Source organism: Erpetoichthys calabaricus, chromosome 2 (assembly GCF_900747795.2).
Source record: "Erpetoichthys calabaricus chromosome 2, fErpCal1.3, whole genome shotgun sequence".
Lineage (NCBI taxonomy): Eukaryota > Metazoa > Chordata > Cladistia > Polypteriformes > Polypteridae > Erpetoichthys > Erpetoichthys calabaricus.
In genome coordinates this window covers 320,958,971-320,983,146 of record NC_041395.2, presented here as the reverse complement: position 1 = coordinate 320,983,146, position 24,176 = coordinate 320,958,971, and the positions used below count along the sequence as shown (strand labels likewise).

The 24,176-nt window shown below is 39.5% G+C and overlaps 1 protein-coding gene across 1 annotated transcript in view; it reads left to right on the top strand.

Moving 5' to 3' along the window:
- tspan15 (tetraspanin 15) overlaps positions 1 to 24,176 on the top strand; it is a 296,584-nt gene that overhangs the window by 130,001 nt on the left and 142,407 nt on the right. Inside the window, exon 4 of the mRNA XM_028795964.2 lies at positions 8,879 to 8,974. Within this exon, the coding sequence (XP_028651797.1) occupies positions 8,879 to 8,974 (96 nt within the window). The remainder of the gene's footprint in view (positions 1 to 8,878; positions 8,975 to 24,176) is intronic.

Genomic DNA, 24,176 nt, shown 5'->3' with positions numbered 1-24,176 from the left:
CCATCTTTGTCTCTTCACCCTTTTTGAACAACTAATTTTTAATGTGTCGCTGCAATTTTTGTACCTTTCTTTCCCCTCACAACCATTGAATTTGCTTTGCGTTCAGCCCAGTTGCCGCTTGGGCGCACAAGTAGATGGAGCTGGCACCCTGAGAAGCAGTCGTTTTGTGCGTCTTGCCTTGTCTGTCGATGGCGTGTAATTATCTGCGGGATTGCTTTAGTACCTCATCTTGCCATGTCTTTCTCGACACCTCATGTAAATTCAGACTTTGCAGAAGTCAATTTTCAGCCAACATCAAGTTCATTAGTCACCCTTCCAAAGTTTTCTGTCTTCACCGCTGCTTGCCATTTTGTCCAACTGCCTTTTTAAGAGGGGAGCTTTTCGGGATAATTATGCAGCCTTGTTTCAAGCTGTCAGGTCTGCAATTCACATAGAACGTTGTTTGAAAGCCGGGCTTCTGACAGGGTAATACGGTGTTATGATTTACCCAAGGGAAAAAAAAAGCAGGATCTTAATAACTTGTCCTCAGTGGAGATCTCGGGTTGAATTGAGATTATTAATAGTTTCAGTTAAGTGTTGTGTCTTTGTTTCCAAATCTCTCCTACCGAGAAATTAAGTGGTCCACGTGCATAGAACTCTCAAATAATGGAGGCAGAAGTAATGAAAGCATTAAATAAACAAAAGCAAAGAGAACCTTACTGGGCCTGACTCACCCACTTCTCCCAACTCCCATTAAGAGGCAGGGGTTTACCTGCACTGGTCTTTTGTTAGTTTGGGCTCCTCTTAGACAGTGGTAACCTTTTGTCAGTTGGGGAACACCTAATATTATGATCGGACTCATTATGAATGGCACTATAACAAACTGGCTACTTTGCAGAAGGGTTGGGGGTTGGTATGTATAGCTAGTTAGCTGGCTAAGGAATTTCATATAACTTGCAGCTACAGTGTGCTATATAATGTTTGGGACAAAGACACGTTTTTCCCTGATTTACCCCTTTGCTCCAAAGTTTAAAGTTACAAAGTGCACATTGCAGACTTTTATTTAAGAGGATTTGCATACATTTTGGCCATACCATGTAGCAATGACAACACTTTTTATATATGGTCCCCCCAATTCAGGGCACCATAATGTTTAGGACATAGCAATGGCAGACCTATTAAAGCAGTTTTCAGTTGCTTTGTTGCATATCCCTGCTTGAAGTCTGTGATTCATAGACCTCACCAGGTGTTGAGGATTTCCTTTGGTGCTGCTCTGCCAAGCCCCCAATACAGCCATCTTCAGCTCCTGCTTGTTTCGAGGGTTTGTCCACTTAAGTTTTCTCTTTAGGATGGCCTGCTCAATTGGACTTAAATCTGGTGACTGGCTTGGCCATTCAAGAGTTTTCCATTTTTGTTAGCTTTGTAAAACTCCTGTTTTGCCTTAGTAGTATGTTTGGATCATTATCTTGTGTAGGATGAAGCACCCTTCAATTTGTTTGGAGGCATTTACTGGAACTTCAGCAGTTGAGATGTTTCTATACACCTCAGAATTCATTGTGCCATTGCCATCGGCAGTTTCATCATCAATTAGAAGTGTGCCAGTACCTGTGGTAGTCATACATGCCCAAGCCGTAACACCCTCACCACCATGTTTAACAAATGAGGTGGTCAGCTTTGGATCCTGGGCAGTTCCTTTCATCTCCACACTTTGCTGTTGCCATCACTCTGATGCAGGTTCATCTTTGTCTCATCTGTCTTCAAGACCTTTTTCCAGAATTCTGCAGGCTCTTTCAAGTCCTTTTTTTCAAAACTATAATCTGGCCATCCAATTTTCATGGCTAACTAGTGGCTTGCATCTTGCAGTGTGACATCTGTTTCTGTGCATTAAGTGTTCTGCTGATAGACGTCTCTGACACACGCATGTGCGCACACACATATACACACACACATCTGCCTCCTGAAGACTCTTTCTGATCTTCAGACAGGCTTTGTGACTTTTTCTTTACCATAGAGAGGAATATTCTGTCATCAGCAGTGGAGGTCTTCCTTGGCATTCCAGTCCTTTTGTGATTACTGAGCTCACCAGTGTGTTCTTTCTTCTTAATGATATCCCAGACAGCTGATTTAGGTCATCCTAAGGTTTTATTGATGTTTCTAATGGTTTTAGTCTTGTTTTTTCAGCATAGCTTCTTTGACTTTTGTTGGCACAGCTCTTATCCTCATGTTGAACAACAATAACTACAGATTCTAATGGGTTGAAGCAGGCCAAGTTATCTTATGAAGTAATGAAACGCACCTGAGGAATCACAAACACCTCTAACACCACCTTTGTCAAACATTATGTTGCCCTGAAATGGGGGACCATATAGAAAAAGTGTTGTCATTTCTACATGCTGTGACCGAAATATATACAAATAGCTTTACCTGCTGGAATGTTCCTATCCTATTCTAGATGGTTGCCTTTAGTTTAGCAACCCACTGACTCAAGGAAAGGCTGCCACATTTCCAGGTTTTTATTTCTTTCTTTTTTAGGCACTAATATTCTACCAGTGTTTCATTAAATACAAATTTTCACAGGACCTGACTATTTGATTAATTGCCTACTTAAATTGAAATAAACTTGATAGCTTCAAATTATAACAAAGCCCAGTTTTATATAAAGTTGTAGATTTAATTTTATAAAATGACTCTTTGGATCAATGTTGCAGAGTATTGCCTGTGCTTTCAGCAGTCTTCTGGGAGGGGGAGGGGGGGAAGTAATAAAAAGTAGTTATTAAGAGAATGACTAGGTGAGAAGATGCAGTCATGTTACCGCAGCAAGAGATGCAAATCTTTGTACGGCCCTGAAAAATCACAAGGCACATAAAAGGACGCCAGTCTTCATCATATCATAACTTCTTGGCTCATTATTAATACTTTGAAAAGTTTATGGTAAAGGAAAATGGAATCCTTGAAAGCTTGATTAAAATACTTTCACAGAGCAATGCTGACATGTCCAGACTGTGCTTTTAGAAATTGCCCTGCCAACTGGAAAATTTCACACAATTATCGAGAATATTAAGTAGATTTTGTCAGAGCTAGGGATCTGCACCCTTGTTCACGATGTTAAAACGCATCATCTTGAGGCATTTAACCAGTACAGAATAGCTATGCATCCATTCGCTTTCTAATCTGCTTATTCAGTTCAGGGTCATGGTGGGCCTGGTGCCCACCATGCTGAAGTTATGCTGAAATTGTACCAGTTTATTGTGGTTTACAGGTTGATCTACAGTACGTTCCAATCCTCACCTAGGGCCACAAGTTAGGCCATGGATACAAATGACAGAAAGAAATTAATTTCCTTCTCAGGGTAGCCTGGATTCTGTCTTAGAAATAGCATGAGGTTTTCAGACATTCAGAAGGAGCTCAAAGTAGAGCTTTCTGGACATTTCCAACTGGGAGGAGACCTTGGGGCATACCCATGACATGCTGGAGAGATTATATCTGTTCTCCTCCTCTCCCAACTCCAACTCGCCTAGGTGAAATGGAGTGGTTTCCTTTATACCAGACCTGGGAGTACTTCCAGTGCTACAATATTGCACTCAAGAAGCACTTCAGGGTGACACTCAACCCACCTATCCTGGCAGCTCCCAAGAAACTCGGCAGGGGTTCAGCTCCCATGCACCCCTGCAGGTGTGCACGTGTGACATCCACCAAAGGAATGCTGACTCTTATCCTATTGGGGAGGACATGGTGCAGGGAGGCAGTCTCCTTCTGTCCTTCTATTATAAAGGCTTTCAATCTTATTTTTTGTAAAAATTGATTTATTTGTATGAAATGTTGTGTGATTTCAATAAAATCAAAATAAAGGCAGGCTTCCCATTCTGGCTGGGTTGCCAGGTCCATGTTCTCTAAGAAAATGTATGTATAGAAAATATACAGCACAGTGCGTAAGTCATTGGTATTTGTGCTATAAAGTGAGAATGCTTTCAAAAGTAATGTTATGAATAGTTTTTTTATTAATTTCTATTTTAATTTTAATTTAATTTCCTAGAAAGCACAGTAAACAAAAAAAACATAAATGAAATCAGTACTGGTGTGATTCTCTTTGATTTAAAAGCAGCAGCAATTCTCCTAGGTCCACTGTCATGCAGTTTCTGGAGGCCCTTAAGTGGCTGGTTGCTCCAAGGCTCTTGTTCAGTTTCCATAGGCTGTTTCTTGTAATCCAAGACCTGCTCGCTGGTGTTGAGATCTGGCTGCCATACCATCTGTTGCGACAGTCCCTCTTCCTCTTTTTGCTGCAGATAGTTTATGGTTTTGACTGTGCGTTTTGGGATCATTTTCATGAAGTTAGGACTGATCCATATGGCCTCTCTGTTAGTATTGTATGATGGAAGGGAGCTTGCCTGTATTTATCAACAATGAGAAGGCCATCAATTCTGATCAAGTCACTGACTCTGTTTCGAGAACCTACATCATGCTTCCCTGTTGCCTCCAGAGTGTTCTGACTGAAGGCAGGAAGAGGACCAGGAGAAGAAACATAGTCAACACCAGAAGCAAGTCGAAACTGAGAAGACGAAACCTGTTGCACCAAAGCCTAATCACTAATCTGTAAACAAAGTCAGAGGAAAAACCATACATTCAGAAGCCAGAAATCCTAGAGAGAAATTCACAATATTCAGTATTGATTTGTTTTTTAATCCAAACCACAAGTGTAAATGTATTGCTGGTATTTAAGGGGTTGCAATGATGATGCAGGACATGGCAGTGTCCAAAACCACATTCCTTGGCCACCAGGAACAGCGCTGTGGTATCGGGAATCGTAACGTAGCATGTCTCCATCTGCAAAACAAAATTACCTTGAAATAATCACTATGATCAGGAAACTTTGTAATGCAAAAATAACTGCTCAGAAATGTTCCAGAAATAAAGAAAGCCACATTTCTAAGAGAAAACATTTGATAGATAGACAGAACTTTATTGGTCCCCAGGAGGAAATTTTGGCTTTTTACAGAAGCTTTTTAAATAAATAACGTAAAATACAAAATAGGTAGATAAGTACAGTAAGTAAATAAAGTGAATATCTCCTCTAACAGAGAGATAAATCCATGTGCGGTTCTCCAGGAATTGGACAGACAATCTCCCTTCTGTAGATGCCCTTGCATTGTCATGCATAGGTGAGTCATTTGGCTTTATTTTCCCTTTTGGAGGACTGGCTTTTTGATTGCAGGCTTACCATAAAGACCACTCCTGGTAAGACTTCTCTGGACTGTAGATGGGTGTACCAGGACCCTAGTGGTTTCTGCCAGTTCTGTACTGATAACTGTGCTTGACTTTTTCCAGTTTCAAAGGGAAATAAGCTCAATGTATTTCTTGTTCGTCGCACTCAATGTGGCCAGCCACTGTATTTACAGTTCTTAACCATGCCCATTTTTGTGCTTTTGAAGAAACTTTTGGAGTTTAGAGACCTAAATGATGCAGGATGACCATTTCATGCCTTGTTGCTGTGCTTCCTTTTGCTATTGTTGAGAAATAGCTTCTTCTATCACAGCTTCATTTTTTTTTTTTTTTTTTTTTTTTTTTTTTTTTTTTTTAAGTCCGGGCATCCATTGCCCATTGTTTTTTCCACCACACTTTCCTGTATGTGTCAGCTTCAGTTTATCACTTTGGTTCAACCTCCACATTGTCATTGGTCTTTACCACATTAATCAACCGCTGGGCTGTATGCTTACAAATACCTCACTTTTTTAACTGGAAAGTGACCTCTTGCTATTTTAGTTTCTATCTTTAAAAACGTTCCATTATCATATTGCTTTGCTTTTTGCAAAATGAGTGTTCGGAACTCTAAAATACGCCCAACGCCTTTGACGATCACTCTCAATTCACTGAGGTAGACCACCCCAGTCACCCTTGCTAACTGTCATGTGAAAAACTGGATCTTGGCACCACAACGTTTCACAAACACGTGATGTAAATATCATTAACTGTTGGAATTCCTTAAACAGACTAGATAGTAATGGCCACTTGTCAAACCAGGTGTTGACCAGCCTGGGAGCTTCAGCAGGAAAGAGTGTGTATGTCCCTGCTTTAAGGTTTGATTTTTTTATTTTTATTTTGTGATCAACGAGCTGTAATTGGCATTTTTGCATGTTTAGAATACTTTTGTAATATGTTTTAAATCTAGAGAAACTGTTCCTGGGCTGCTGAGTCCTTATGAAGCTTGCAGTGGATTTTTTGATTTGCTCTAGTGCTTTAAGTGTATTGTTTAAAACTTTACATTTTATTAACTGTGCACTCAACCTAACAGTATTTAGAACATTTGTCAAAATGTATTCATAGTAAAGTTGTACAGCAACAAATTATCCATAGAATGACAGATTAAACTATATTTTCATTCAAGTTTCTTGTCAGCTGTACCACAGTGCAGATCATTTCTGCATGGTTCCTCATGCCTTTTGATCACTTATGTATGAGATGTCCCGCTGATGGGACACCACTTTATTTCAAAGTTGCTGGTGTATAATGCAGTAAAACCCACAAGTCAATAAAAAGCAATAATGCTATTTTTACACACCCATTCATGTCTTCTTTCAAATAAATCATAAGATTCCATGTTGTGTGCCTTCTTTCATTATTAAGATATGTGATTTGCACACGTGTACCTCAAGATGAGCAGAACGTCATAGCTGAGTTAGTCTGCTTTATCAGATATCCTACCTACGTCAAGCTGCATGCAGTGACAGGCTAATTAACATAGCTGCGGTTCAGAGCATTCTAATGATGTATAGTTGCGTATGATTGGTCATTCATATTACAGTATATATCACAGCTGTGTGTAAGCAGCAACAGATATAATCCCTACTGTACGCAACAACTCATCTTCACACATTAAGTACAAACCTTGAGTCAAATTCTGAGCAAAATTTTGACTTTTTTGAGAATGACACATTTGATGAAGGACTCAAGGCTGTGCTTGAGTTGTAAGTACTGCTTAGTATGATTTGAGTCGTTGCAGCATGCGGTTTTTTACAGTTCAAGCGTCATGGCTTCAGTCACCATACCTGGAGGCTCTCTGCTACCTGTTGTTCTTATGGTATTTTCCTGAGCAGTGTTTCTTAGTGTAGTGATGAGTAATTGTTATGCTGTACTTGTGCTTTCACACAAGAACCCCAACCCAATCAAACGTCAGAGTATCCTGTAACTCATGTTGCTGTGTCACAAGCATATATGGTTTCAGCTAGCAACTTGTTCACAGTAATCCCCCCATCATTCCTCCAACCAAAGGGATAGACAGCGCCATGAAGTTTTTTTGTTTTTTTTTATTTAAATCCCATTTCTACCTGTGCTCACTTCACCCCTGGCTCCCAGACCAATGCCAACCCCCCAGGGAAGGAGAACTTAGCTCAACCACAAAAAGAAAATAAAATCAAACCACTGCTGAGAGGACAGAGAGATTGAAGAGTGCTGTGTTGATTTTTTTCAGTGGCATCATGGGGAAAATGTGAGGGGAGGATTATACTGTGAACTAGTCTCCTATGTTCGCGAGCCGGCAATGTCCTCCTGTAACTCCAAAAGTGACTAAGTAACACTGGTTTAGGGGTCTGCGTCTGTATGACTAGCTTTGTGTTCAGGGCTACCAGCAAAGACATTGTCCCCAACCCCATAACCCAGCACTGGAAGAAACTGGTGTGAAAACGTATATATGTGTTTAGTTTATTCCAGATGTGAACCACAAGAAAAAAGCAATAGCAACAAGAAAAATAAACTAATAAATAATATACTGAACATCTGTTGGGCAACTGCAAAAGAAGGCAGGAGATGATGGGTGAATTGTAGCACAAAAACACTAATCGAGTATACAAAATGTCAGCTTCCTCTGTATCTAGTGGCAAATTAAATTGTTTCAAGGACTGCATGAAACTTAATTTTGAAAGAAAAGGTTTGGATGAGCACATAATTATATGTATATAGTTACAAATTGTTCACTGTAAATATACTGTATATATTTTTTTTCTAAAAAATATATAACTGCAATACTTGTTCTGAGAAATCGTTTCGGTGCAAGAGACTAAATGTTTCCAAAGAGGGGATGCACCTTGTGCCAAAAAATATCACTTTGCAATGCCATGGGATACACCATCTAAGATTGGCTCAATGATAGCTGACAGATTGAGTCACAAAAGAAACTCGATTCCAGGGGTTGTGCAACATTAACATTTACATTTACATGTACTTATTTGGCTGACACCTTTATCTAAGATGACTTAGCAACATTTATGACAAAATTGGTTCCATTTCTTGTGGTTTTCCCAATTGGAGCACAGGACGGTCAAGTGACTTACTGATGGTCGCACAGCGTCGGTAGCGGGATTTGAACCCACAGCCTCAGAGTTTCAAGTCCAAAGCCTTAACTGCGAGGTCTCACTGCCTGTAACATAAAATGTCTTGGTTGTGTACTGTAAAATCCAGTTTTTTGGAGAGAAATCCCTAAAGCACCACATTTTTTGGTATTTTATTTAGTTGATATTGGTGTAAACAAAGGTTTTTAATAATATTAATACTTTCTTTTAGAGATTTAAAGTGTTGTACTCTTCAGCCATTTGGAGCACCTTTATTATAACAAACAAGTAATAGTCGTTTATTTTTGGGGATGTAATTTAGATCCAATAATGCCAAAACCCCTTAGTGCATAAGCAGTAAATCAAAGGTACTTAGTTTGTGTGTTCAAACACTTGAGTGATTTTTCACCATGATAACAATGATAGAATAATGTAGTAATATTCTCAGGCATCAGTATTGAGAAGAGTGTTGAAACTAGGTGAAAAAACAATTCATCTAAATTGAGAACACTATCTCTGAATAATAATGTAAATATAATATAAATTCTGGTGTGACATATTTTTTTCCTTTTTGCTTACAGACAATGGATATATTAAATCAAAACATACGGAAGGGAATCTCAAATTACTATGATGACCTGGACTTCAAGAACATTATGGATTTTGTCCAAAAAAAGGTACTGCCTGCGTCTGCTTCCCAATGTGTTTAAAATGTTAAAGATGTGTGTTTTTCTGAAGTTTCTCCCCATTTTTCTAAAGAGCATTAGTTTATTCAATATACTGGACATTTTAAATAGTATAGAGAGAGACTCCCCCTCAATATTTCTTGCACCTTTCAGCGCCAAAGTTTTGACTACCATATCTATAATGAGTCTGAGTAAAAGGCTACCATGTGTTCCTGTCCTCCTCACCCCAAGTAAATAGCAAGCAAGGTAGAAGTACGCACAAAATGTAAACCACAAATTAAAGTTAAACAATATAAATAAAACCCTGCAGACTCCCTAAGTCAACCTCAAGTGTTGTTTGTTCACTTTTGTCTGACAGGTGCACCCACCTGCCCATGACTGCCAAATCCCCCCAAAAAATCTCTTTACTCTACAGTCTGGTCTTTCTTATCTTTCTAATTAAATGTTTACCCCAACTAATCTTCCAACTCCTGGCGCTCCTGTTCTCTGCTGTGAGGTGGCCTTAAACCTCTTCCACCATCCACTTTCTGCTCAAACTCCCTAATCATGTCTGTGATCAGAGGCTGCCCTACTTTTGCCTAAGGTACTCATGACTAGAATCCTGTTGTTTCTGCACCCCTGAGCCTTTAGTTACCCTTAAAAAACATTGGTCTCCCAGGCAGCTCTTTATTATCCATTTTCTCACTGGAGAAACATGGTACAAATCAGGGGAACTTGTCCTCTCACCTAGTGGTGAAGTGGGAGAGTACTGGAATCTCTGCAGACTTCCATAACTTAAGCTTTGTTCTAGCACCCTAAACTTGTGGTGACATAGTGCTCACATAAGACCAGCACAAGCTCAGTTTGTCTTTAAGCATCCAACACTTAGCCAGGAGGTCTTGCTTTTTGGATGTTTTCTGTCTTCCTTGGCTTCACTCTTTTTACTTAAAAGAAGATTGGTTATCCCTGGCACCTGCGGGGTTACTTGTCCTCATGGAACATTTCACAATTGTATTCAGGGTACATCTCCCACTCTTCTGCACTGGTGCACCTTTCTCTTGAATTTGCCAGGCACTTGCAAACTAGAGAAATGGAAGGATGTAATAGGCATCTATCCATCCATCTTCCTAACCTGCTTATCCAAGGCAGGATCATGGGGAAGCTGGAGCCTATCCCAGAAAGCATCAGGCACAACAGCTCATCATAGGCTGAACACACACACCAGGCATTGATCAACCATCAGGGCCATCCTGGGTGTGCACCCAGGGGCCCATAATGGCAAGGGTACTTTTCATCAATTTAACCTCCAAGCAGCTCAATGTATTGATCAAGTCTCTGCACAGCGAAAAGACCAAGTGGGAATCAGTGATACAATTGAGAAACACTGCGCTGAAGTGAGCAAGGAGAGACCCAAATCAATGAAATGATTAAGTCTCCATGTGCCAAAATGACCAAGGGAGACACCCACAACAACCACACACTAGATGAAACAATCAAGTCTTCCCATGCTGACTGCAAGAGTGGGAAATAGGTCACCACATTAAACAACCCAGTGACTGTGTGCTGCATTGTTAAAAGTATGATCAACTCTCTGATTAGGAGCTAAATCACTGAGGGGCCTGGGGGAATTTTGGGTTCTTAATCCAGGATTGACACATACACACAGGCCACTTTAGCAATGCCTTTTCACCTCTGTTTAATCAGGTTGAAGTTCAGTAACTTTAGTACAGGTGTTTTAGCATAGACAGACTGATAGCACAGAGCTGTCATTCCTGCCTCACAGCACCAAAGACTACATGGGAGTCCGCATGTTCTCCCTGTGTATTTATGGACTGATTGGTATCCGTGAGTTTACTCACTCAAATACTTTGTCTATTACTATATCCTCTGCAAGAGCCTCTCACCTAGTAACTACAGTGTGGTGAGCATACTGGCGCAAAAATGGCTGTCGTCACATCATCCAGGTCGATGCTGCACATTAGTGGTGGTTGAAGTGGCTCCCCACTCTCTATGAGAAACGCTTTGAGTAATGAGAAATGTAATAAATGAAAAGAATTATCATTATTAGGAGCAACTCTTCATGCATTAAATGGTTTAATAGTTGATTTTTTGGCTCTACAATCTGCTCTGTCACACATTCTGCCTTATTTTCAGAGGTTTTTTTTTTTTTATAATAATGACTGCACATGACACTCTCTGTAAAGTGGGTGCCTTGGCACTTTAAAAAATCTAAGGCTTTAATTAAAAGCACAATGCAGTGTGATCAGTTCAGTTCCGATATATTGTTATTTGTTCAAAGTGCACGGAAACTCATTTGTGATCTTTTTACTATGCTGCCACTCTGTGTTAATCAATAATGACAAAAAACAGCCCAATTTGAAGTGAAAACTGCATATCTGGCCACCCTAGCTGTGGCCATTTGTCTGCAGGCTGATGGACGGGCTCACGGTTTTTTTTTTTTTTTTTTTTTTTTTTTTTTTTTTTTGAGGGGAGCAAATCTGACTTCAGTTTAACTTTTCGGTTAACAATTATTTGGTCTTCTTTGTTTGAGTGTCCTGATTTTCCAGAATATGTGAACATGTTTTGTGTTTTGCTTAATAGCCACATTGGTTAGTGTAAAGATGGAAACTGCTTCCCACCTTGTCGATTGGTAGTGCCCAGTAGCCAAGGTAGGAGAGGTGAGCGAGAAAGAACTTTCCTTTTATACTGGCGCTGATTGCCAGAGAACAGAGTCTATTGATCTAAAGAGTAGAGCCATGGTGCTTCAGGTGGGCAGAGTTATCCAACTGAAGAGCAGTGTAGTGGCTCGGCAATTGGCTTCTGTATAGGAACTGTCAGTTTACTCCTATTAGCCATTTTATTCAACTCCTATGGCGGAAGGCTACAGCAGGATCTGACTACCGATCACTTCATTGGCGTAGACTCAGTTTAGTGCCCAGCATGTTGCAAATTGAGGTTTTGCTTTTAGGAACTTTCTGGATTTTTTTTGTGTTTTTCAAATATTTCTAATTTGTGTTGGTGGCACCTGCAAATACTGAGGGTCGGCTGTATTTTAAATCATCCTTCCATTTCTTTTTCAAACAAGAACCATGAAAAATGTAAACCTGTGCTGGTAGCATTGATTGCAATTCAGAAATCTGCCATATCCATCAGGATTAACTCTTCAACTGGCAGGTTGAAAATCAATAGTTGATGTGGTTGAACCTACAGTCCTGTGTCTAGTACCTTAGTCAACCTAGGGGGCACTCTTGATCTCTCAAAATGGAAGTATGAAAGGATGATGGACTGTAATGGACCCCCCTAGCTTCTTGAATGGGATCTGCCAGGCTGATGTATGGCATGCAGTTTATCTGTGTCTGCTCAAGAAATATTTTAGTTCTCAATTTTGAAATGCAAGTCCAGTGTTATGCGTTCCTGATGTAAAATTGGTCACTACGGATCTTTTAACAGTTTGTTTTTTTTTTTCCCTCCCCATACTTAAATAAATTAAATGGAAAGTTTTGCTTCCTGTGTAACACAGCAGTGTTAAAAGTCACAAAATGATTCTTGGAGAATGCATTGATTTTTCTTGAGTGCTATTTTTATAATTTTTTTTGTTACTTTGAAGTGTGGCTTATTATCTATATTTGTCATTGCTGCACTTTATTTGTCCGGGACCTGCGTGAAGCTTTTACTTATGTCACGATGGGAATAATAATAATGTCTTAAAAGGACATAAATGCTTCATTTTCTGCTGCTAAAAGCAATATATTTTGCATCATTATTTTAAATTGCAGTCTGAATAAAACTGATCATGAAAGCTCCATTTGCCTTTGAGTGTCAGTGTCGTGCAACAGGAGCCCATGTATGAGCTGTGTTGACACGTGGTCTGCTCCATCTACCACTGTGGTGCCGTTATCTGCAAATGTAGGGCTTTACCTTGAAACCTCTAAATTCATCCATCCATTTTCCAACTTGCTGAATCCGAACACAGGGTCACGGGGGGTCTGCTGGAACCAATCCCAGCCAACACAGGGAGCAAGGCAGGAACCAATCCCGGGCAGGGCGCCAACCCACAGCAGGAAACACACACACCCACACACTAGGGACAATTTAGAATCGCCAGTCCACCTAACCTGCATGTCTTTGGACTGTGGGAGGAAACTGGAGCACCCGGAGGAAACCCACGCAGACACAGGGAGAACATGCAAACTCCATGCAAAAAGGACCCGGGAAGTGAACCCGGGTCTTCTTACTGCCCTCTAAATTTATCTGGTCCTAAATAGCTATAAACCCAAACAAATTTGTTGATCCCATCTATGCTCTGTGGTAAAAAATATATTTATATTGAATTAGTAAATAATGCACACGTCTTTAAGCATCCATCATAAGGAAACTACAAGCCAGAGTTTACTCCTATAGATCGATTGATAGATAAGGCACTATAGTAGATAGAGACAGTGTGGACAGAAAAGAATTGGCCCCATTCAAAATATTTATATTTACTTGCTTTGCATCCTGAAATGAAAATGCACACAAAAAAATATTTCTCCAGCTGTATTTACTCAATGCAACTTATAATGACCAAGTGAAAAATTTAATGGCAACAGTTCAGAAAAAAAAAAAATTAAAACAATCACTGAGTTGGTTATAGGATCACCCCCTCTGTCAGTACTTTGGAATCACTTTTTGCTTTGATTACAGCCTCGAGTCCGGTGGGATCTTCCTCTACCAACTTTGCTCATCTAGGCTGTGCCATATTTGCCCACTTGTCTTTACAAAACTGTTGAAGCTCAGTCAAATTGGACCATTGGTGGACTGCAAACTTCAAGTTATTCCATAGATTTTCAATGGGGTTTAAGTCTGGGCTGTGACTCAGCCACACAAGGATATTCACCTTATTCTCCTTCATTCAGTGTGTGGTCAATTTAGCGTTGTGCTTTGGGTCATTGTCATGTTGGAATGTGAACCTTCTTCCCATTGACAACTTACTGGCAGAGGGTAGCAGGTTTTGCTCAAGCATTTGACAGCTTTTTGCCCCATCCATCTTGAGGAGTGGTCTTTTTCTTGCATTCTTTTCTTACAAGCTACATTTGTGGAGCATTTGTGATGTTATTGTCAATGACCACTCTTTGCCAAAAATTCCTCTAACTGCTTCAAAGTTGTCATAGGCCTCTTGGTAGCCTCTCTGACCAGTTTCCTCCTTACCATCCAGTTTGGATAGATGGACTGATTCGGGGATGGTCCTAGCAGTACCAAACACTTCTTGATTATGGACTTCACTGTACTCCTAGGGAATTAACAAAGCCTTTGTTTTTTTGTATCCATCTCCTGACTTATGCCTGTCCACAACTTTATCCATGAGATCTTTTGCCAGTTCCTTGCCACCCATAGACGATTGTTTGCTTTCAGTTTCACTTCCAAGCACTTAAATGCTCCAGTAATAAAAGAACGAATCAGAATGAATACAGCTGATTAGCTTGGTGTGCAGTGGAAAAGGTAGTTAGTTAGTTAGTTGGGCAATAATATGATGGACAGTATCAAGAAAGGAACCAATTGCCAAGTAAGCATTTTCACTGTACTATGAACACATGACAATAATGAATGTAACTACTAAAGCACCTGCTTAATTGTCATCCTTCTCATCATAAGCTGTTCATCTGATGTAATATGAGCTTGTAACCACACCATCTTCACTAAATTCCATCCTAATGTGGTGCTTTTTAGCATTCCTGCAATATACTATACCATATTTATTCAATTCCGTGACATCATCAGTCCTCAAATCCTCAAGATTCTGTGATGCATTTTCATCTGTCAACTGTAAACAAGGGCATGGTAAATACAAAATTGTGCAGTTCAAGCAAATATCTACTACAAAGACTATACAGAACAACTCAGTAGAGACCGCACATCCATCCCGTAAAGCTTCATCAATGCATTGCTTGTCCAGTTTAGGATCACAACTACAGACTGTAGTTAGTGTACCACAGACAATGTGTTATGCATGTCAAATGAACAATGAGAGTAGTTGTACCCTATTAACCAAATACTCTAACTGAATTTTTATATTCAGATCAGCCTGTGATGTTAGGATGGACAGTGTCACTAAACACTATACTGTAACTTCAAGCACACTAAAAATAGTATTTAAAATTTTCCCACCTTACTGTAAGTGCTGGCCTACTTGTTCTCTGTTTGTATTTTTCACTTGAATTAATCTGTTTCAGGAAACCCACATGGTAGACATCATCTGGGCTGTGCACGTGTTGATATAGACGTCCGCTTCAAAATAAGAGGACATCTCATTGGCCAGATTCAGTCTTCTGAAAAACTAAGTACACTCTGCTGAAATTGTTGACTTTAACACCATATTTGAACAGGTAAATGCAATCAGTGCCTACAGACAAAAAGGTGATGCACTTGAATAAAAACACAAGGAAAACTTGCCTATTCAATCATTTATTCAACAAAAATATAAAAGATGGATTGGCCTGCTAGGTAAAACGCAAGTCCACCTTTGGCTTTTATAAGCTGGTATTACCCTCTTTAGCAGAAATGACACATTTTATGCACTTTGAGTAACAACCCACCTGTCTTTGACACTGACTCCCCAAAACTGTTGATATCTCCATGCAAAATTTCTTTAGTTGTAAGAAATATGTGGGTTTTCTTGCTTAACCTGCCCCTTTATAATCACCCCCACAATATTTCAGTGGTATTCAAAACAGGGCTTTGACTAGGCTAGTCCATAACCCACCATTTCTTCAATATGAGCCATTCCTTGGTAGATTTGCTAGTGCGCTTCAGATCATTATTATGTTAAAAGGTCCATTTCTGGTTCAAATTCAGAAAAATGGCCTCACATTCCCCTCAAACACATTTTGATATGATGCAGAATTCATAGTTCTCTTAATGCCCTAAGGCAGCCAAGCTTCCCAAAACCTTACATTTCCAGCACAGAAATTTGCAGTTGGTATGAGGTTCCTCTTCTAAAATGTTGTTTGTTGCCTTTAGTTTGTGCCAAACATGCCTACTGTTACTGTTTCCAAACAACTCTTATCTTTGATTCATCTGTCCACTGCACATTTTTACAGAAGGCCTGGTCTTTGCCAAGATGTTCAATAGCAAACTGTAGTCTTGCTCTAATTTACTATCTGGACAAAGGCTTTTTCCTGGCATACTTTGCATGCAGGTCATATTTGTTCAGTCTCCTTATGATTGTAGATGCATTCGCATTGACACCAACTGTTGTAAGAGTTACCTGCAGTTTCAGTGATTAAATTGCTGCGGTCTTGGAGACTTCTTTTAAGTATCAAATAGTCAGCTCTTGGGCCGGCCAGTCCTGAACAAATTAGCATTCATTTCTAAAATCTACATCTCTTATAGATGATCTTCCTTACACTGGAATGACCAAATTCAAATACTTTGGTGACCTTTTTAAATGTCTTGCCAGACTCGTAGGTATCCACAACCTTCCTTCTGAGGCTCTTAGCTCTTTTGATCTTGGCATGATCACGCCACCTACACCAATAGTACAGAGAACATCAGACCCTTAGTATCTGTGGTCTAAATAAGACAGGGTCCAAATGCATATTCCCTAAGGAGGTTCTAATCAGTGGGACCTTAACTGGAACACCTGACTCTAATTTGATGGATTTGAAATTGTAATAAAGGAAGGGAGGTGAACTGCCTTTTGGCATTTAACATATCTGCATTTTTGTTAATTTAGAATATGAGAATGAATACACCATGTCAATTTATGTGTCATTTCTTCAAGTAGACCACCTTCATCTGTAGACACTTTGTATGAAGATTGAATGTTTGCCTAAAAAAGTCAACAATTTTCATGAGGTGCACATACTTTTTCACACAACCTTTTATCAGTTCTGAAGAGTAGAATTAATCTATTATTATTATTAACCTGTATGTACTTTTTTGTATATCGGGGTTCAGAGAATTTGCGTAATAATACACTGGGTGAATGTACAACCTTCATATAGACAGTGCTCAGAGCTGACCCCAGGACTCTGGTGGTGCGAAAGTTACCTGACATTATTCATTCAATTGGTTTGCAAGCATTTAGTTATTCCCACATTGCTTAAAGCCCAGGTTTACATTAAAGAGTTCAGCCCCAGAATACCAGTCTGGGTATTTCTTAGAATGTGACCCTTGTAGAAGCACAGGTCAGAGTTCAATTGTAGCAGTTAGATTTAACGTTTTCATATCGGTCACCACTTTTCAGGAAACACATTTCTCCTCTCTTCCCCTCTATTAGGACACTATCTTGATCCCCCTCCTCTGCCAACTTGGCTTACAAGGTCACTGCCTCCTTCAAGACTGATTGGCATGCATTCTGTCAATTGCTTAGCTAATACCTGCAAAGTAATTAGCTTTTTTTGTAATTGCTTAATTCTATTTCGTTAATGATTCAAATGAGCCATTTTATTTTTAAAGCAGCATTTTTTTTCAAGAGTTCATACCATTCATGTTTTGATCAGTGCCAGCTTTGTCTCTGTACTACGTCTTCTTTTTCAACTTTTACGACTTGTATGTGGGGTTGATGTGCTTCATCAACCTTATCCATACAGCTCGGTCCTACACCTCCTCACCAGTCAAGCCCTTTTCCTTCAGATCTTCTATTAGTTTATCCATCCACCTCCACTTTGGCCTCCCTTGCTTTCTCTTCCACTGTACTTCTATTCCCATCACTCTTTTGACCACATTTGTTGTCTTTCCTCACTACGTGTTCATACCACTTCACCCATACTTTCCTGTCTTTTCTTAGTTGTCTCTCCCACTTTTGTTGTACCTCTAATTGTCTCATTCCTTATTCTGTCCTTTTTTGTAACTCCACACATCCATCTCAACTTTCTCATTTCTGCCACATCTAACTTCTTCTCCTGCACTCCCTTTACTGTCCATGTCTCAGCTCCATACATTATTTCTGGACTTATGACTATCTTAAAAACCTGACCATTTACTTTGGCCTCCAATAACACAATACTCCTGGTACCTTCTTATTGATTGTTCCATCCACACTGCAGTGGTTGTCTGTGTATCTAGGATTCCATCTCAGGCTACCACTGATCCTAGATAATTACATTTATTCACTCTTTTGAATAGCTCTCTTCCTGAAGCCTAACTTCTGAATCCTGATCATCCTCAAACCTCAGATATTCTGTCGTCTTCCTTTTTATCTTCAACCCTCAATCAAAAGCTCTTATTCATTCTTCCAACTTCCTCTCCACTTTCACTTTTCTGGTGCTACGCAACACAATGTCATCAGCGAAAAACATGTACCAAGAGGACTGGTCTTTTATCCCATGAGTCAACACAACCATTACCATATCAAAGAGGTCAGCACTTCAAGGATCCCTGGTGCTGACCTACTTGAACTGGGATCTTGTCTGTTAGGCCAGCACTGCTTTTAACCTGAGTCCTCACTCCCTCTTGCATATTCTGAACAATCCTCACACAATTCCCTGGTTCTCATTTCTCTCTCATGCACCTCCAGACCTCTTTGCCTAGATACTGTATCAATAAACACCATATGCAAACCTTTCTGTTTTTCTCAATGTTTCACTATGAGCTGTCCAGTGCAAACACAGCATTAGTTGTTCCTCTCCATGGCATGAAACCAAACTGCTCCTCCTCTATGGTAGTGTCTTCACAAAGCCCCCTCTCTAAATTTCCCAAATTTTCATTGTGTGACATTAGCTTTATCCCTCTGTAGCAGGGGTGGCCAACTCCGGTCCAGGAGAGCCACAGTGGCTACAGGTTTTCATTCTATTTTCTTAATTAGTGACTAGTTTTTACTGCTAATTAACTTCATGTGATTTAAAGAGTCCGAGTCTCTAATAGCAAATAAATCAGGGCTGAGTAATGTTGGTCCTGGAGGGCTGCAGTGGCTTCAGGTTTATGTTCCAAACCAAGAGATTATTCGTTGCAGATGAAGCACTTATTCCTAAACTGACCTTTTCCTGCTTTATTTTAGTTGTCTCAGTTGTTAAGATTTTGAACCCTTAATTGCTTAGTTTAGTCTTAACAGCTGTATTCATTGTTTTAACTTCTCCTTATTAGCAATTAGATGCAAATGACAAAGGAACTAGCAGTTATCCATCTATCTTGTCTCCATTTCCACCCATGTGTATTTATCATTCACTATTTGGTTTAATTAAGTACACAGAAGGAAAGTGAAGAGAATGAGAAAAACGGAAAATTACTCATCCATTTTAGGCTTCAAATCACTTGGATGATGACATGTATGTATCAATAGAAAGGAAAAAAAATCTGTGATTTAAGAATGAAGTGACATGATAGAGTTAAAACACTAAGAAGCCATGATATTAAATTAGATCTGTTATTGGTGAGGATTGGCTTCTGATTAAGCAACTGGGTTGGAACAAAAACCTGCAGCCATTGAGGCTCTCAGTGATCATAGTTGGCCACCCCTGCTCTATGGTTTCCACAATCCTGAATATCACTCTTCTCCTTATCATTGTATTACTGTAGCAAGAAGGTAGAAAAAAGGTTTCCCTATCTCTTCTTTTAACCAGTCTTCTCTGCACTACATCACAAAAGCCCATCAGTTTATTTGACATCTCTTGATCCAGTATCAATGGAGATATTTGTGATGTACTTGTATTTAAACCAGGATTCATGTTTTCTTTGCATCTTCTGCTGCCAGGATTGGCACCAGCATCCTAAGACACTGCACCGGATGAGAGATTTGCAAGATGGGTGAATGAAGCACCAGAGCACTGTTGCTCTTGGCATTCTGTCGTCTTTCAAAGCTCTGCCACTGTTGGCATCTTGTCATGTTCTAATGTCACCGTTGGTGTCTCTGAGGCACACTGGAATTTTTTTGCCCTGCATTATTTAGTCAGCCCCTGGCATCTGTCATTTTTTAATTGCTTCATTATGCTGATTTAATGATGGGACGAGAGTGTTTCAGGGGACTTATAGCAAGAGGCAGAGGCCAACTTGGCTGTACAAATGCCTGAGGAGTGGGGCCTGTACTGTGTAAAAGTATGGTGTGGAACTGTGAAGTACAGGAAGGGAAAGATATGAGGATATCATTAGAGGGAATTGATAGACAAGGTTGGTATTTTCAAGTCAGTTACTTCTTCACTATCATAGAATATAGTAATTTTCCACATGATATTGCATTTAAAAGTAAAGCACATTTTATAAATTAAAAAAAAAAAAAAAAGCAAAAAAAAAAACTAGCCCATTCCTGCGTTTTGTAATGCAGCCAGTGGGTGCTGAGAGGTGTGTTTTTTTTTTTTTTTTTTTTACACAAAGTCTTTTAAACCTACCAAAATAGCAAAGGTTTTGATTTAAACAAAACAGGTGGTCTGTGTTTCTGAGACATGCTTATAGCAACAAAAGTAAACTACAAGTCACCCATTTTACTTAGGTCCTTGGTACTATCTTCTCAAGTTAAAGGTAGTTCTGGCTGGCTTTCCTGCTTGCAGCAGGCATTGTGGGTGTAGTTATGACAACTCAATGCTGTACCCATAAAGTCGCAGCCAATTACATTCTGGGTTATTTTACACAACCAACAAAATGTGATGCACACCAAGCGGCAGCGTGGTGAAAAGCGCACATTAGAGTTTCATTCTACTTTGTACACCTGACCATAAATATGAACTGACCTAACTACACTGCATTGTATTTTTAATTAAAGCACTACATTTTTGAAAGAGCCAAGCCCAGCTTGTGCATGCATGAAGAAAAGAAAAAAAATACTTTGAATTAGCATAAGCTTCCCTAATTTGGCGTGTTTTTAAGAAATGCAATGATTTACTTCTTGAAATAGAAGTGCATAATAAACGAAGATAGTTTTGCTAAATATTTGAAATATTAAAATGTGTACTTAATTTTAAGTGTTTAAAGTCTAAGTACTCTTGATTATAATAGAAAGTAGTCCTTTTCACCCTCTGAAAGAGCTCCACAAAGGGCTAGATTCATAGTAAAGGATGAAAAGTAATATCCTGTTTGTAATCACTAACCTTGAGATAGTCTAAAATGATATCCCACATGCTTATGTTTAAAGTTTGTCATTTTTAACCTTCTGGGATTTGCTCTTAGAGGGCTAGGACTACCCATAAAGAATTCACTATCAAAATATATTTGTGGTCACCAACTTCAAAATAGCATCAAACGACCCTCCACATTCCTGTATTAACAATCCCCATTTTTTCGAAGTTTTATGAAAAGCAGTAACTTGTATTTCATTTGAGGGTAAACCCCTGGGTGTTGGTTGATGTGGTGTGCATAACTTGAAGTCCTTCTGATCATTTTTGCTAAAGATGCCTATTGGTTTATCCTTTATCATAAGTAATTTCCTGCTCAAAATATGGTCCAGAAATGATCTAAAATGGTTTTTTTTTCAGGCCTTGAGGGCCAAAAAGGGGGGCACCCCAAAAAGCTCAGCATCCTGCATAACCAGACATCAATATGATTTGAAGGGTGTATCATTGGGGGGATTGGTGGGGGTAAAGACCAAATAAAAAACTGAAATGATTCCAAAGCGATTTTTTTGCTTTGCACCCTGCCACACCATAATCTACAGTCTATGGGGAAGGAGTGAAATTTTGATCCCAGGTTTTTGATGGATCTTGACATGTTAGGGTCCCCTGATACCGAAAACCTTGATATCTCGATAATGGGTGTGTGTATGTGTGTCTGTGTGTCACAGTTTCTTTAGGACAGTCTAGACCTAAAACGGCTAAATGGAAAAATACCAAACCCAAAACTTAAGCCTGCAAGAGAAAGAGGCACTCTAGAGGAACCCGAGGACTACCGTAATTCTGAAAATAATTATGAATTTTTATCATTAATTGCTATTGTAATGATCTATTTTATGATTGGACAGTTCAGCATCAGTGCAGTAAATAATTACTGAAATGTTATAAAATAGTTCAGGTAAACTTGGTTCCTAGGGCACAAAGCCTACTGACGCTCACTTTCGGAATTTTTGTTTTAATACATGAAGGAGTCAGACTTTTTAAAGATATGGGAATAAAAGAGCTGAGCACAATGTTTTTGAGTGAGTAAATTCTTTGACAATGATAATAATCAGTCTGTAAATGCACTGGGAGGACATGCAAACTCTAGAACCAAGAAACTGTAGAAAATGTAGAACCAAGTGCCGTGTGGTAGGAATGACAGGATAGATGGCTAGAACTTTATTTGTATCCAGGGGGAAATTTCCCATCATTCTGCCTATACTGAAACATCTGTGCTGAACTTAGTAAACTTCAACTTGATTAAACTTGGGTGAACTAACGTTGTAATATGGCCATAGAGTGTATGTGTGTGTTTGTGTGTGTGTATTCACCTTCTGATAGACTGGAATCCTGTCCTTCCTTGTGCCCAAAGCTCGCTGTATTAGGCCTCGACTGCCCAGCAACCCTGCCCTGGATAAGTAGGTTAGGAAGATGGACATCATTGTCAAGTTTGCAGCTGGGTCTGTGGTGGGGCTGATAGCCAACAACAATGAGTAGGCCCAGCTGGATGAAGTAGGGAGTCTGTCGCACTGGTGTCAGGGCAACAGTCTACTCCTTTAATGTCAGCAAGACAAATAATCTGATTGTGGACTTTGGGAGAGAATATTAGAGACACTTCTACCCCCTCAGAATTAGCAACACTCATGTGGAGTAGGTGGACTGCTTCAGATACCTACATGTCCACATCACAGAGCACCTAACCTGGTGAAAGCACATCGACGCCTTTGTAAAAAAAGGCACCACAATGTCTTTACCACCTCAGATTTTTCAGAGTTACCACCATCAAAAGTATTCTGAGAGTAAGTATCAACGCCTGGTTTGGAAACCGCATGTAGCAGGAGTGCAAGACACTGCACAGAGTGGTACAGTCAGATTAATACATTACTGGTTGGGTACTCGGTAACCTCCAGGACATCTGCACCATGTGATGATAGACCAGGGCAAAGAAAGTTATCGGAGACCGCAGCCATTCCAAATAATGGCGACTTCTTGCCACTGCCTAAATACCAGTTCAGAGATACTGAGGATGAGTTTCTGTCTACACAATCCATCCACATGTTGAATAAGGAACTACAACTACATTATGCCCTGTTGGTAGCACACTTGGATTAAGTTATTTAGTTATTATTTATCACATATTTAAAATTCTTCAATGATTTTAAAGTCTTTACTAAGCCATGTGTTATTGTTATTGCCCTTTTATATTGTTCTTAAAGGCACAGTCATTGGAATTGATCAACTAAGCATTTTGCCACACATTGTACGATATGTATAATGAGTACGTGACGAATAAAAATTGGATCTAGTTTGATTTAAATTGGCTGAATCTCACAGCACTGGTTTGCTCTTGGCTTATTTACCTTTTTAAAACAATGTGGTTTCGCTATTTTGCAATATGCATGTAATCTCAAGATGGGGATCAATACCGCAACATGACTTTATTAATGGATATATTCAGTGCATTTTAAGACTTTTCTTTATCAAGGGTCCCTGGTGCCCATAAGCTCCATTATAAAATGCAAGGGAAAGCTAGTAATTTTTTTTTTGATGTATAAAGTAATCTTTACTTTAGAATGCAATTTCATTTGGCAAACTAATCTATTCCACGATTGTAAAGAAGAAAACTTGAAAAATACCAAATTTATCCTTTAAGGAAGGAGTCCAAGATGAAGTGCCAGACCAAAGAGATGTGGACAATACCTCAATGCGTAAATGAAAGCACCATTTAGATTATCAAAGTGGCAGTAATGTTTGGTAGCCATTCCCATAGTGTAGTTGTGGGATGTAAGATATATAACCAATGCATCGATTTAAATTGAATTTGGTGTGATTTGGGTCCTTTGAGGATGGTGACATTTTGAAAGTAATAATCCAGGGTGAAGAGAAGAAAATACATGGAGACTGCATGAAAAGGCAAAGGCCTGTAGGTTGCTTTTTGCAAGCTGGCATACAGAATAGTGACTGGCCTCTTGTCACAATTGTTGCATTATTATGGGATTTTTGTGTTATGTTCGTTACTAAGTTCATCAACTCTTGGACCTTGAGACTAACACACACATACACACACATTCACACATACACATACACACACACACACACACACACACACACACAAGAATCCCAGCCAGATAAGACAAGTGATGCCCAAATGCCAATCACCCAGCAATACTCCACATAGGACCCCCTTCACTTAAGTACATATAAGAGTGATGACTAAT